This window comes from Cynocephalus volans, chromosome 5 (genome assembly GCF_027409185.1).
Source record: "Cynocephalus volans isolate mCynVol1 chromosome 5, mCynVol1.pri, whole genome shotgun sequence".
Taxonomy (NCBI): domain Eukaryota; kingdom Metazoa; phylum Chordata; class Mammalia; order Dermoptera; family Cynocephalidae; genus Cynocephalus; species Cynocephalus volans.
In genome coordinates, this window is record NC_084464.1 from 148,730,771 (window position 1) to 148,747,060 (window position 16,290).

The 16,290-nt window shown below is 35.9% G+C and overlaps 1 protein-coding gene across 1 annotated transcript in view; it reads right to left on the reverse strand.

Annotated features, from left to right (window-relative positions):
• The window catches only part of LATS1 (large tumor suppressor kinase 1), a 56,552-nt gene that overhangs the window by 25,935 nt on the left and 14,327 nt on the right, over positions 1-16,290 (reverse strand). The window contains exons 2-3 of the mRNA XM_063096910.1: positions 7,643-8,142; positions 354-501 (exon numbers count right to left, since the gene is read on the reverse strand). Of these exons, the coding sequence (XP_062952980.1) occupies positions 354-501; positions 7,643-7,993 (499 nt within the window). The 5' untranslated portion in view covers positions 7,994-8,142. The remainder of the gene's footprint in view (positions 1-353; positions 502-7,642; positions 8,143-16,290) is intronic.

Genomic DNA, 16,290 nt, shown 5'->3' on the forward strand with positions numbered 1-16,290 from the left:
ATTTGCTTTCTAAACATTCTATGAAGAATGTATTTCACTCTTATAATATGAAAAAAATATAAAAAGAAAAAAAGAGTAGTTTGAATAATCTTTGGGGAGAAAAGATCTACTTCTATTGCAGTATAACCAATCAAGTAGTTCTCAACCTAGACTGCCGCCTAGATGACTTTCAAATGTGAGGGCCCCATCCTCAAATTCATCTGGGTATAACACTATAACATTATTATCTTAATTTGAGACTTTCTTTATTGGGATGCTTTTACCAATTTCTAAGACAAAAGATTTGATATACTTAAGTATTTTAAAGCTATAAAATAAAAGAGGAGACTAGAAAAAAATGTTTGATTAATCACCTGGTTTCATGCTGGCATTAATAGGTCTGGCAGCTGCTGCGGCCATCTGCTCCCGTCGAGGATCCTGGTAACTCATTTTACTAATGAATTCAATTGCTGCTTCTATACTTCTATTATTAGTTTTCTGAAGAGCTTGTATAACCATATCCTGATATAAAATTTAAAAAAACAAAAAACAAAATTTAAACCTTCTAATTAATAAGAGGGAAACGGCTCTATGAGTTCTTCTACACAAATTCATAATTACAAAGAAAAGGGCCCCAAACCATAATATTAATGTTGTTTATAACTACTAAAAAAGCCCATACAATCTCAAATTATTAAGGAAAACAAACCCTCAAATCTTCCAAATGTTTCCTTGATATTTTCACCTTTACATAATGTATTATTGTTTCCTTCTAGGATTAACTTCTTTGGGGTACATTCATAACAACATGATTCTGATTATTTCTCATTCTTAATGTCATTCCTCTATAAACAAATAAAAACTATCAGATTGTTAAAAAGGTATCAATCAAAATGCAGGAAATTACTGTACTTTTACTAGTAAAACAATTGAGTTCTGGTTCTTATCTTCTTAGAGTTTACATTTTCAGGGAACTATATTTACAAGGATATAAATATAGGACAAATGGGAGAAGAAAATACTTAGACTATATATGAATGATTATGTGATGAAAATTTAAGGAGGCTTATCTAGCCTCCAGAGGCTAGATATGAAAAAAAGAGGACTTGGAATCAAACAGATCTGAGTTTGAGTTCCAGCAGCTCCACTTTAGAATTGTGTGACCTGGGCTGATCGGTTAGCTAAATTGGTTAGAGTATAGTCTTATAACACCAAGGTCCTGGGTTCGGATACCTATACTGGCCAGCCACCAAAAAAAAAAAAAAAAAAAAAAAAAAAAAAAAAAAAAGAAATGTGCCACTTTTGGAAAGTTAGTTAACATTTCAGAGCCTCAGTTTCTTCAACTGTAATAAGCTCAGAGAGTTGATGTGAGGATTAAATAAGAAAACATGTAAAGCACATTAACACAGTGCCTGTAGTGCTCAAATGCTGGTTGTCCTCCTCAATTCTTTGTCCTTTACGTTATATGTAAGCATAAATTATACACTTTCATGCAGAAAGTACAATGACATGCATATGAGGGAGAAAATTACTTACTTGTCGTAGAGAATTTAATATTTCGAATGATAGTTTAAAATGAGAAATGGCTTAGTAAGACTAATGTGTGAACAGGCCACTGAAAGATGACCCTCCGACATAAAATGACTAGATATAAATGTGAGAACAACCAAAGAAAGGCTGTGGTAGAAATTTGTTGCCTACCCAAGATCCATTCTCCCTTTCTTGTAAAAAGTTACTAATTTTGTTGGAAGAAGCAAGCTTTTCTGGAAAACTTTTGCTATTCCTGACTTAGGTACTGGTCCTTCCTATATCCTGTTTCCTAGGTAAGAGATATGATATTTGTGCTAGAGTACTTTGCCATCAAGAAGTAAGATTCAAGAGACTCATAAGAGTCCTATGTTTGACATCTTTAAGAGGTTGAGCTAATGCTAACTCATAACTGTATAAAGTGAATCACTGTCTTATTTAAAACATTATTTGAAAAAAAAAATTTTGGATTTTTGTTAAAAGCAATCAAACTCAACCCCTAACTGATACAAAGATACAACATGATCACATTTAATGCCAATCAGACATCGCAAACTTGTAGTGAGATACAAAGAGATTACTGAGCCTTACTTTATGTTCAAACTTAAAAAATACAAATCGTCCAAAATTAAAATTCATCAGAGAGTGCTTAATTTTAAAACTGGATTAGCCAAGTGAATTGTAATTGTATTTATGCTATTATCACATGGCACGGTTACTTCAGTTGGTGAGAAATCGGCACCCACTATTCTTGTTCGATATGTGGGAATCATATTCTTATTAAATGCATTGAAATTTCAGCCTATGACTTTGGTGATTATTGTGCTGGCTTTTATTTTTTAATATTTATTGCTATGTTTTAAAATAGTTTTTACTTCTGTAATTAAGTGGAGGTGTTACTGTTCATTAAGTGGAGGTGTTACTGCCAGTGTGAAAGAGTACCCTCAAATCAGTAACTTTGGAAAAGAGGTCTTATTGTGATAAGAAAACATTATGACCACATTATTATGCTTTTGTTTTTCATGCTTCTAAGCAAAAAATACAGTCCAGTGATTGTACATTTATGTGCTCCAAGAATGCATCAAACCTATTTAACATTTATTCCTATGAGAAAATTAATCTTGAAATATTTGAACTTTTAATTTTACAGAGTCACAAGAAACATATTCTTAAAACAAAAACATGCAACTGTCCTGAACTTGGCATAGCTAATAAAAGGAATAGGTCAGGGTTTATAAAATGATAAAAAAGTACAAAGTGAAAACTGGGTAAGAATTCTGAAATACCAAGTTAGGATCTTGAACAATATAAATTCTACAATATAATGGGAAGCTACCAGACTGAGTGATTCACGAAGGTAGAAGAAGTAGACTGCCATATTCTCTATAACATCACTGGTATCAATAATACCATTCATTATGTGGACAAATGAACAGTAAATGTCTAAATGCTTTCAGTAAAGCAACCTTGCTTAAAGGGTGATTAATGTCATAAGGTGACAATTTTGAATGTGTAATTGTAATAAAGCAAACATATCTTTGTAATGAAAAGCAAATATTGTTATTACTGCCAATAGATAAAGAATAGAGCAATGACCAATACCTTCGATTTCTTAAAACTGCCTACATTAGAAAGAACTTTTAAGTCCCTTAAAGGTACGGGCCACATCGGCTATGCCTCACTATCCTGACCAATGGGTTCACACATAGTAAGAGCTCCACAGAAACATATCTACTGGGTGACTTACCTGACATAACACATTACCTCTTCAGAGACTTTATAGCTATTTGATTTTATAAGGTCTCTTTCTTTAGCAATATATAAAAGGAAAGAATAAGATTAATGATTATGTTTATTCCTTGCCTTTTCGCTAAGGGATTAGAAAGAAATTGCTCTGCAGAATCTCCACTCAAGCTATTTCCTTAATCCTCCAACTACTAATTAGAAAAATATTATCCCAGGTCCTTTTCTCCTCCTCTCTCTATTTTCTGGTGTAAATCCAATATTTTTAGAACACTTAAGTATAAAAATTATAGGAAATAATATGAAGCAAATAGGCAAATGGAATGGGCCAGAAAGAATAACTTTTTTTCCTCCTAGTGTAGTTGCAAATCTCTTTTCAAATCCTTTACTATAATGCATACTCAGGTTCTCATTCTTAAAATTAAACACAGTTGATCTTCAAACAACATCTGTTTGAACCACGTGGGTCCACATATATGTGGATTTTTTTTTTTTTTTCCGTGACCGGCACTCAGCCAGTGAGTGCACCGTCAGTCCTATATAGGATCCGAACCGGCGGCGGGAGCGTCGCCGCGCTCCCAGCGCAGCACTCTACCAAGTGCGCCACGGGCTCAGCCCTGGATTTTTTTCAATAAATATACTGAAAAATTTTTTGGAGATTTGTGATAATTGGAAAAAACTTGCAGATGAACATTGTAGCCTAGAAATATTGAAAAAATTTTTTTAAATTAGGTATATCATGAATACATAAAATATATGTAGATGTACCAGCCAGCAAACCCCCCCCAAATATAGATATATCTATATGTAGATACTAGTCTATTTTATCATTTACTCCCATAAAATATACACAAATCTATTACAAAAAGTTAAAATTTGTAAAAACTTATAGACATACTTACAGATCATACATTGTGCCATTCACATGGAGAGAAATGTAAACAAACATAAAGATGCAATGTTAAATCATAACTGCATAAAATTACCTGTAATACATACTGTACTACTGCAATAATTTTGTAGCCACCTCCTACTGTTATTGAGGTGAGTTCAAGTGTTACAAGTATCCACACTTAAAATGCTCTGTGATGCTAATCATCTCTACATGAGCAGTTTGTCTCTCCCGGTAAACTGTATATCGCAGTAAAAAGTGATCTCTTGTGTTTTTCACGTATTTTTCATCATGTTTAGTCAATACCATAAACCTTGAGACCCATATGAAATGTCACTAGCGATGCTGGCGGTGGTCCCAATAAGCAGAGAAAAGTCATGCCATTATAAGAAAATGTTGAATTGCTTGATAGGTACCATAGATTGAGGTCTGCAGCTGCAGTTACTCGCCTTTTCAAGATAAACAAATCCAGCATTAAAGACCAAAAAAAAAAAAAGAAAGAAAGAAAAGGAAATTCATGAAGCCACCACTGCAGCTACCCCAGCAGGCATGAAAACCTTGCACTTTTTATGAAATACATTTTTATCTCATGTTGAAAATATAGCTTTTACATGGGCGAAGGATTACTATAAGAAAGGCATAATACCTAGGCAGTCTAATATGGTTTGAGAAAAAATGAAGTCATCATATAATGACTTAAAGCAAAAGTATGGTGAAGGATCTAAAGCTGGAGAGTTTAGTACCATCAAAGAATGGTTTGATAATTTTAGAAAAAAGTTTGGCTTTAAAAATCCTAAGATAACAAAAGAAGCAGCTTCTGCCAACTAAGAGGCTACAGACAAGTTCCCAGACACCATTAAGAAAATTACTGAGGAGAAAGGATATTTGCCTGAAAAGGTTTTTAGTGCAGACAAGTGTCCTAATCTAGAAACAAATGCCACAAAATATATTTATTAGTAAGGAAGAGAAGCACGCACCAGGATTTAAGGCAGGAAAGGATAAGCTAACTCTACTGTTTTGTACAAATGCAGTCGGGTTTATGATCAGGACTGCTGTTATCTATAAAGCTGCTAATCCCTGGACCTTGAAGGGAAGATATAATCACCAGTGCCAGTCTTCTGGTTGTACAACAAGAAGGCCCAGACAATGAGGACCCTTTTTCTGAACTGGTTCCATCAATGCTTTATCCCTGAAGTCAGGCAGGATCTTGCCAGTAAGGAACAGCCTTTTAAAGTTCTTTTGATTTTGGATAATGCCCCTATCCACCCAGAACCCTGTGAGTTTAACTCTGGTCTACTTGCCCCCAAACACATCTCTAATTCAGCCTCTAGATCAGGGAGTCACGAGGACCTTTAAGGCTCATTACACATGGTACTCTTGGAAAGGATTGTCAATGCTATGGAAAAGAACCATGACAGAGAGAACATCATGAAAGTCTGGGAGGATTACATCATTGAAGATGCCACTGTTAATGTAGAAAAAGCCATGAAAGCCATCAAGCCCAAAACAATAAATTCCTGCTAGAGAAAACTGTGTCCAGATGTTGTGCATAACTTCACAGGATTTACAACAGAGTCAATCAAGGAAATCATGAAAAAGATTGTGGTTATGACAAAAAAAAGGGTGGGGGGGGGTGAGGGGCTTCAACATATAGATCTTGGAGAAATTCAAGACACCACATCAGAGGAATTAACAGAAGACAACTTAATGGAGACAAGTGCCAGATAATGAGGAAGAGTATGCAGAAGAAGCAGTGCCAGAAAACAAACTGACATTAGACAATCTGGCAGAAGGGTTCCAATTATTCAATTCTGTTTTTGAATTCTTTTATGACATGGACCCTTCTATGATATGAGCACTGAAACTAAAGCAAATGGTGGAACGAGGATTGATACCATATAGAAACATTTTTAGAGAAATAAAAAGCAAAAAAGCCAGACAGAAATTACTACCTATTTCCGTAAAGTTAAAACGAATGTGCCTGCCCTCTCTTGCCTCCCATTCACCTCCTCAATCTCTTCTGTCTGTGCCACTCCTGAGACAGCAAGACCAACCCCTCCTCTTCCCCTCCTCTCCAGCCTACTCCACACGAAGAAGATAAGAATGGAGACCTATATTATGATCTACTTCCACTTAAATATATTTTCTCTTCCTTAGAATTTTCTTAATAACATTTTCTGTTCTCTAGCTTATGTTATTATTATGAGAACACAGTATATAATACATATAACATACAAAATACATGTTAATAAACTGTTTATGTTATTGGTAAGGCTTCCAGTCGACAGTAGGCTATTAGTAAAAGTTTTCGGGGAGTCAGAAGTTATATGTGAATTTCAACTGTTCAGTGGGGGTTGGATGTGTGGGGGAGAGGGGCCGGCACCCCTAACTCCCGCATTGTTCAAGAGCCACTGTATAGAGATAGCTGGAAATGTGGTCACCACAATATTAAAAATAGTGAAGGAATTTTATGGGTAGTGGAGCTAACGGTAATTTTCAGTTTCTTCTTTATATTTTTTAATATTCAGTAAAGAATAGGCAATGTTTTTATAATCAGGGAAAAAAGTTACCATAATTTTGAAAAAAAAAAAAAAGTAATTAACTCTGGACTATTCATATTTTGTTATTGTGTTTTAACATTTTCCAGAGCCAATTTTTATCTAAAATGATTTCTGTCACCTAAAATATTCATATTAACATGGTATACTATCTTAAATAGCAACTCTTATTAATAACCTAAACAAAATATAACTAAATATATGTGCTATGGAAAATTTCAAAATGAGGTTTTTTTTTTTTTTTTTTTTTTTAAAAATGACCGGTAAGGGGATCTTAACCCTTGACTTGGTGTTGTCAGCACCACGCTCAGCCAGTGAGCCAACTGGCCATCCCTATATGGGATCCGAACCCGTGGCCTTGGTGTTATCAGCACCGCACTCTCCCGAGTGAGCCACGGGCCGGCCCCTCAAAATGAGTTCTTAAGGTCAGACTTGAGACTTGCCATAGTTAGCCGGAACTGAAATTTCATTAGTTCTTGTGAATTTAAGATTTGGGCCTGAGAGTGAAGTGAACATAACTGCTTAATCAAATCCATGATTATAATTCTTTCTCCCTACTATAAACTTAAACTTCATATCCTTGGAGCTATCACTTCTCCAATAGCCACTTAGCCCACCAAGCTCACATTTCACACAAACAGATGTCCTTCCCCTACCCTCATCTATGGCTTTCTTCAACTGCACTTCCACTCTGACTTCATGACCTGGCTTTTCAAATTACAGAAACTCCAGAATTTAGTGATAGCTATCACAGAAGAAACTAAAGAAATAACAATTATTTTGTTATAACAATTAATGGAATTGTAAACATAACATTCTTTGCTGATAGAATACACAGATTTGTATATACGGTTAAAGTCTTCAAAAGAAACATTTTGGCATGAGGTCACCTAAGTAGTATAAGGTAAGAAGAAACATTTCTTTTGTCTTTAAAAATTCTTACCTCATCAAATCCAGCAGCCTGCAATTCTTGAAGCATCTGTGGATTAACTTCTGAAGTACTTCGAGAGGAAGTACTGGTTTCATTTGCAAATGGTAGTAGAGAGTTCCGGATTTCCTGCAAGGCTTTATGATGTGTCCCAAATTTGGGTGGATTTCTGACTTGTCGAGGATCTTCAGCCGACATTTTGTTCATGTTATGCTCAGGCTTAGCAGCATCAGATGGTTTGGATAAATTCCTAAGGGATTCCCGAATTTCTTGCAACATTTGCCGGCTGCTGCCAGTGTAGTTACTGGCAGGAAAGGTCTTAGGCCTCATTTGTCTATATCCTTCTGGCTTTTCACTCCTCTTCATGAAAACATCTATATATGTAACCCACACGAAGCACTTCTTTAAAAGCTACTTGATAGATTCAGAACTTTCCTCTTGAGCAAAAGTAAAAATGATCCTTTGAGCAAGTCCCCAGGAATGTTACAATTCTTTTTAAATCTAAATAATTAACCCTATAAAAGAAAAAAAAAAAAAGCTATAAAGTGATAATAAAGCAGTACTATGTTACTGGCATTAACGGAAAAGACCACTAAAATAGGAGTTAACAGATCCAGGTTACAGTTCTGGCTCCTTAAGGATTACTAGGATCCGAACAAGTTCCTTAACATCTCTATGCCTATTTCGTAGTCTATAAAATTAATTTACCTTATTTACCTCAAATAGTAGTTATGTGGTAAAAAAAAATTTTTTTAAAGAATGCTTCAGTAAGCATATAAAGCAAATACAAATACAAGGGATTATTGAGTAAACAATACAACAGGGAACTTCCCATTATCGACTTCACCTAGCAGCTCCAATTTTATTTAAGATTTTGCAAATTAGAATTCAGTATAAAATTTCTATCAAAGAAAGAGTATTTGTTGCTTGGGTCTATTTCCCAAACTATAGACCAGGACTCTAGAGATAGTAAGTTTATCAAAAATGGGATAGGGACAGGATCTCTGAGGTCAATTTGTCTTACAAATTGCATGAATGTCTTCTACAACATACTGAAGGAATAGTCATCTAAAGCCTACTTAAATGTCCGCAGTGATAGGGAAATAGCTAACTCAAGAAAGCCATTCCATTTGTGATCCACAATTACTGTTAGAAATGCTTTCTTCATGTTGGAGCATCATGAAATCTCACTCAGTGCCTACTGAGAGGCTGCAATGGGCCAGTGCTAGACGACTTTCCCTACCTTCTTGTCTAGACCTCCTAAAAGCTCTGAAGTAGGTTTGCTATCTCTACACTGTAAATGAGGAAACCGAAGTTCAGAGAGTGGGTAAAATAGTGTGTAAGTGCTGGGATTTGAAACATTGCTAATTATCATCTACTGGGAGCCTACTTCTATTCTCATTAAATGTAATTACCACACATATTACATAAAGATGTCTATAGATATGTATAGATACCTCCTTGTTATTTAGGTCTCAGCTCCATGTTACCTCCTCAAAGAGCCTTTCCCTAGTCACATATTTACTCTGTTTTATTTTTTTGATAGTACTCATCACTACCTAAAATTATCTTACTTAGGTCAGTAAGATAATTTTTCTCAGCTCGGTAAATTTTTGGTCAGCTCAGTTGATTAGAAGCATGGGGTTGATAGCACCAAGGTCCAGGATCGCTGTACCAGCCAGCCACCAAATTTAAAAATAAATAAATAAAACAAAAATAAAAAGATTTTACTTGTTTACTTGTTAATTGACCACTTCCCCTAATTTCCCCTGAAATAAATCGTAAGCTCCATGAGAATAGAAGACCTGTCTGTCTTGTAACCACTGTCTATCCACCACATATAACAGAGCCTGGCACATAGCTTAATAAATATGTATATTGAACAAATGAAATAAACATTTGCCTCCTAAACATCCTCAGTTCTTTTAACTGTTCTCTAATTCTAGTTATGCTCTTCTGGACACACACTAATTGGTCAAAATCCTACAGGTGCTAAAAAAGCATAGCACTTATAATAGAAAACAGAAAAATAACAACAAAAAATAGGATTCAAGTGGCTTGCTCGTTAGCTCAGTTGGTTAGGGCATGGTGCTGATAACACCCAAGTCAAGGGTTTGGATCCCTGTACCAGCCAGCCTCCCCCCACAAAAGTAAAAAATAAAATAAAACAAACAAACAAACAAAAAGGATTCAAGTACTTGTCCTGTTAATTATTAGCAATGTGGAATTGGGCATTTAATTCTCTGAAACTGACTCTTGACACATAAAGTGCCTGGAATGATGTCTACCTTATATATCGAACAAAGATTAAGAGGAACAATGCAATGCAACTAAAGGAATATACACACTAGTGTGTGAAGATATAGGATGTTCCCTGCTACATCCTTTATAATGGCAAAAGATGACATCACTGTAGATGCTCATCAGTGGAAGATTGTTCAAGTAACTCATAGCACATCTATATAACATGTGACTAAGTTAAAAGGAATGATGTCGTACTACCTAAATGTACTGACATGAACAGACACCAATAGTGCAAACTTAAGCAAAACAGCAAGTTTCAAAACACTATGTATAAAATAAACCCATTTTCTGTTCAAATTAGATTAATTTGGTGATGGTTGTACAACTCTAAATAAGCTAAAACATACTGAATTGTGCACTTTAAATGGGTAAACTTTATGGTATGTAAATTATATCTTAATAGCTGTTAAAAATAAACCCATTTTTTATTTTCCAAAATTTATATTTATGGAAATTAATTATATACATACATACACGCATATAAGCAACAGGACTGAGACAGAATGAAACCCTGTAGGAAACCATTAGAGCTGAAGTCCTGATGACTTCGTTAATTAGTATTTGTGGTTATAAGTGCTAAATTAATGATGAATTGATCGTACAAGAAGCCCACATATCTCCATTTTGTTAAAAACAAACAAACAAAAAAACTTTTTATTGTCTCACTGAAAATTACACATACTCTGTCTACAACATAACCCAATCTACTGATAATTATTTCATAAATGAAATTAGGACTGACATATCTTGTGCTTTTAGAAGGAAGCTGGTCCCTAATGATAAGCATTATCTTCTCTATGCCTTCCTAAAATATTAATTTAATAGCTTACTAATGAATTTTCTAGGCTTAACAGTTTGCTTACCAGTCTAAAGTTTGCAGAATTCACCTCTGGCCCTTCCTGAAAGTGAAGACATTTTCCATATCTGGTCTTCTGGATGTACCATTTCTTCACGATCAAAGATTAACAACAGTGGTTGTGTACTGTAATCTCACATGTCAGTTCTCTCAGTATTTGGATTGCAATTTATTTATAGCATCTAGGCATTCTTTTAACTCCTCACTTATTTTGAGCTTCAACTCCAAATTAACTATCATATTATTATTGTTTTAGTATTTTCAAGATCATTCTCCTTACTAGAGAAAAAATTAAAAAAGTATATTTTTGCTTCTCCCTGATAAAGCATTTGCTTCCATTCCCCTAACATAGGAACTGGTCAACAGTAGGCACTGCAAAAATATTTGTTGAACTAATAAGTGCAAGTGACTTATCCCTTCTTTTTACTCTTAAGAAAACAGTTTTATTGTTTTTTTTTCAAATTATAAAAAGATACATCCTTATTGAAAAATTCAAATGTTATATAAAGTAGAAGTCCCTCATAATTCACCTCCCTCAACAAAGAGAATCACTGTAGTGGGCTGAACAATGGCATCCAAAAGATCCACCTCCTCAGCCAGCTGGTCAGCTCACTCAGTCAGAGGTCACTCAGAGCATGGTGCTGATGCTGATAACACCAAGGTCAAGGTCTCAGATCCCTTGGCTAGCTGCAGGAGGGGTGGGGTAGGGGAGATATCCATCTCCTAATCCCTGGAATTTGTAAATGTTATCTTATTTAGAAAATGAGACTTTGCAGATGTAATTAAGTTAAGGATCTTGAGAGATTATCATGGATCCTTCGGGTGAATCTTAAAGGCAATTGTGAATGTCCTTATGAAAGGCATAGGAAGATATGATACACACAGAAGGGGATGCAATGTGATGATGGAGGCAGAGACTGGAGTGATATGGCCAGAAACCAAGGAGTGCCAGCAGCTAACAGAAGGTGGAAGTGGCAAGAAATATTTTCTCTTCTAGAGCCTCCAGAGGGACAGCAGCCTTGCAAGCAACTTGATTTTGGACTTCTGGCCTTCAGAACTGTGAGAGGACATATTTATGTTGTTTTAAGCTACCAAACTTGTAATGATTTGTTATGTAAGCCACAGGAAAGACAATCACTATTAAGTCTGTATATTCTAACATATACTACTATTAACCAAAATAAGATAACTACACAAAATATGACATCTCTTTCTTTTAAAAATCATGTGAACTTACAAGAAGAGAATATAGCGTGGCCCAAATTTATCTGATTTAACTTTTTTCCCCAGAGCTTTTCATGAGATTCATGTTCTGTAGAATATACTTTAGAAAATGCTAGACGAGAGAGATTCATTCTAGCCCTCTATTCTATAACTTTGTACTTTGATAATGTAATTTCTAACACTGCTAACATCTGAGTGCACAATGGTTAAGAATGGTTGAATTCTGGTATGTGTGTAATGTGTTTTAGGTTTAAATAATGTTTTAGGTTAAATAAACTTATTTAAGCCAACCTCTTTTATCTACATGTTGAAATATTTGTGAATAAAATATGATAACTGGAATTTAATTCAAGAAAACTTGGTTGTGTGCTGAAATAGATGGGGATATAGATGGGTCAAAAGTGGCCATAAATTGAAGACTGTTGTAATGGGTATGTGAAGGTTCACTGTACTATTTTCTTTACTTTTGTATATGCTTGAAATTTGCCAAAATAGAAAATTAAAGATGAAAAAAGAAAAAAACGATTATGGTGCTTTGGAGCTCTGGATCTCGGAATGGCTCTCTCACTAATTCTTATCCTAGACCAGCACATGCGGCCACCTTGCTAGACCCTGGGAAGCAGCCCCACCCACCAGCCAGCCCCTGGGAAGTGGTCCCGCCCACCAGCCCAGACTGACGGCCACCTCACTGGCAGCAGCACTCCCCGCCACTGCCACAAACACCACTGCTAAGTGAGTGGTCCATGACAGCTACTGCCGCTGCAAGGGTGGCTTGCTGCCACACCAGCAGCCACTGCTGCCTTAACAGATGGCCTGCTGACCACTTGTTGGCACAGACAGAAGGAGAGTCACTAGTGGAGCCTGGGGAAAGAGGTGAATGAGCACAGACTTGTGACCCAGTGTCCCAACTCACTGCCATATGTGGTAGCACACCTCAGAATGGGAACTATGTGTGCAGCCCATGAGACTGCCTTCATCTGGGAAGAGACACACTTGGAACCTTCTGAGAGTACAGAAGCCCAGGATACCCAAATAGAGTAAAGAAGAAAACTCCCAATCACCTCCAACCCATTCCCCAACATGGGTAAACAAGGTCCCAGGAAGAGCCTCTGCCTGTCAGAAAGAAGAAAGACAAAACCTGCCCAGGATCACCCATTCGAACTGAGGAGCACCATATACCCATCAGGGTCAAAGAGAGCTAGCAGGGATACCATCAGGCTTGCCAGGGTTATCCACCACAGCCAAAGAGTGATAGGGCACCTAGATGTTTCCCCCAAGAACTTGAGAATTTGCCCATGTCTTGGACAAACCAACATAGTGTCATCAACCTCACCAAAGAATCATAAGGGCCCCAGAAAGTAGGCCACAGAGGCACTTGCATGCAATTCCAACACCGAATTCAGCTGAAGTACCCACATGGAGACTATATAACTTTGTCTGCCTGGAACCAATACTAAGACACCCTACTCAACAGTCATTATAAAACACATCTACAATAGGAACTCCCTCTATTCAAAGCCCACTCCAGAGTACTAGAAAAAGCAACTTCTCTACCAGATGACTAGACACCAATGTAGAGATACAAGAAATACAAAAAAAGCCAAGAAAATGACACCACCAAAGAGATATAATAATTCTCCAGTACCAGACCCTATAGAGCAGGAAGTCCTTGAAATGACTGAAAAGGAATTCCGAACAACAATCTTAAGGAAACTCAAATGAGATATACGAAGACTCAGTTAGACGACACAATGATATAAGAAAAAGTATCCAGGATCTGAAGGAAAAAATGTACAAAGAAATTAATGCCCTAAAAAAGAACGTAGCAGAGCTCCTGGAGCTGAAGGATTCATTCAGTGAAATAAAAAACATAACCAAGAACTTAAACAGCAGGGTATGGGATAGCTGGTTAGCTCAGTTAGTGCAGCCTTATAGTCTCAAAGTCATGAGTTCAGATCCCCGTACTGGCCAGCCACAAAAAACAAACAAATAAACGAACAAACAAACAAACAAACAAACAAACAAACAAACAGCAGGCTAGGGCAAGCAGAAGAAAGACTTCCTGATCATGAAGACGGTCTTTTCAAAATAACCCAGGCAAGGGCCAGCCCATGGCTCACTTGGGAGAGTGTGGTGCTGATAACACCAAGGCCATGGGTTTGGATCCCTATATAGGGACAGCTGGTTAGTTCACTTGGGAGAGCGTGGTGCTGACAACACCAAGTCAAGGGTTAAGATCCCCTTACCAGTCATCTTTAAAAAAAACCCAACAAAAACCCAAAAGGCCGGAAGAGAATGGGATGATACATTCAAAATAGTAAAAGAAAAAAATTGCCAGCCAAGAATACAAACAAAAACTGCAGGAGTTCACCACCACAGGACCAGCCCTACAAGAAATACTCAAGGGAGTACTACATCTAGATCTGAAAAATAAAATAATCTCTACCATGAATACACAAGAAAGAACAAAACCCCCTACCAGAACAAAAATGCAAATGAGAAGAGAAAGAAAGTTTAATCACCTCAAAAAATCAACAAATATGGAAGACAAACAATAAAAGGGGAAGAAAGGTACAAAAGACATTTAAAACATCTGAACAAAAATTGATAAAAGGCCAGGAGTAAGTCAAGACCTTTCAATAATAACCTTAAATATAAATGGATTAAATTCCCCATCTGAAAGACAAAGACTGACTGATTGGATTAAAAAGCTAGACCCAACTATATACTGTCTTCAAGAGACTCACCTCACCTGTAAATACAAACACAGACCAAGAGTCAAAGGATGGAAAAAGATGAACCATGCAAATGGAAACCAAAAATGAGCAGGAGTAGCTATTCTTACATCAGATAAAATAGACTTTAAACTAAAAAATAAAATAAAATAAAATAAAAAAAGACAAAGAAGGCCACTATACAATGATAAAGGAATCTACCCGGCAAGAAGACATAACAATCATAAATATATATGCACCTGATATTGGAGCACCTAGATATATAAAGCAAACACTATTAGACTTAAAGAGATAGACCCAAATATGATAATAGTTGGGGACCTGAACACCCCTCTCAATACTGGACAGATTATCTATGCAAAGAAATCAACAGAGAAACACAGGATTTAAATCATACTTTAGACCAATCTGACTTGGCAGATATCTACAGAACATTTCATCCAACAACCAGAGAATATACATTCTTTTCATCAGTAGATGGAACATTCTCCAGGAGAGATCACATGTAAGGTCAAAAGTCAAGACTCAACAAATTCTAAAAACTGAAATCATTTCAAGTATCTTTTCAGACCACAATGGATTAATACTAGAAATCAATAACAAGTGAAATTCTGAAAACTAACACAAATACACGGAAATTAAATAACATGCTCTTGAACAACCTATGGGTCCAAGAAGAAATGAACAGGAAATCAAAAAATTTCTTGAAACTAATGAAAATAAAGACACATCATACCAATACCTGTGGGATACCACAAAAACAGTACTAAGAGGGAATTTTATTGCAATCAACACTTACATCAGAAGAACAGAAAGATTTCAAATAAATGACCTAATGTTACACCTGAAAGAACTAGAAAAACGAGAACAATCCAATTCCAAAATTAGTAGATGGAAATAAATAATTAAAATCAGAGCAGAACTAAATGAAATAGAAACCCCAAAAATGATACAAAAGATCAATGAAATAAAAAGTTGGTTTTTCGAGAAGATAAAATAGACCTACCATTAGCTAGGCTAACTAAAAAAAGACAGAGAAGACTCAAGTAACAGAAATTAGAAATGAAAAAGGAGATATTACAACTGATTCCACAGAAATACAAAGAACAATTAGAGACTATTATAAACAATTATATGACAACAAATTTGAAAACCTGGAGGAAATGGATAAATTTCTGGACACACACAAACTACTAAGACTGAACCAAGAAGAAACAGAAAATGTGAACAGACCAGTAACAAGCAATGAGACTGAAGCAGTAATTAGCAGTCTCCTAACAAAGAAAAAAAGGCCAGGACTGGATGACTTTACTGCTGAATTCTACAAAACATTTAAATAGAATTTAATACCAATTCTCTTGAAACTATTCCAAAAAACTAAAAGAGTCAATCTCCCAAATTCATTCCATGAGGCCAGCATCACCCTGATACCAAAACCAGACAAAGATACAACAAAAAAAGAAAAGTATAGGCCACTATCTTTGATGAACATAGATGCAAAAATCCTCAATAAAATATTAGAAAATAGAATGCAGCAACACATC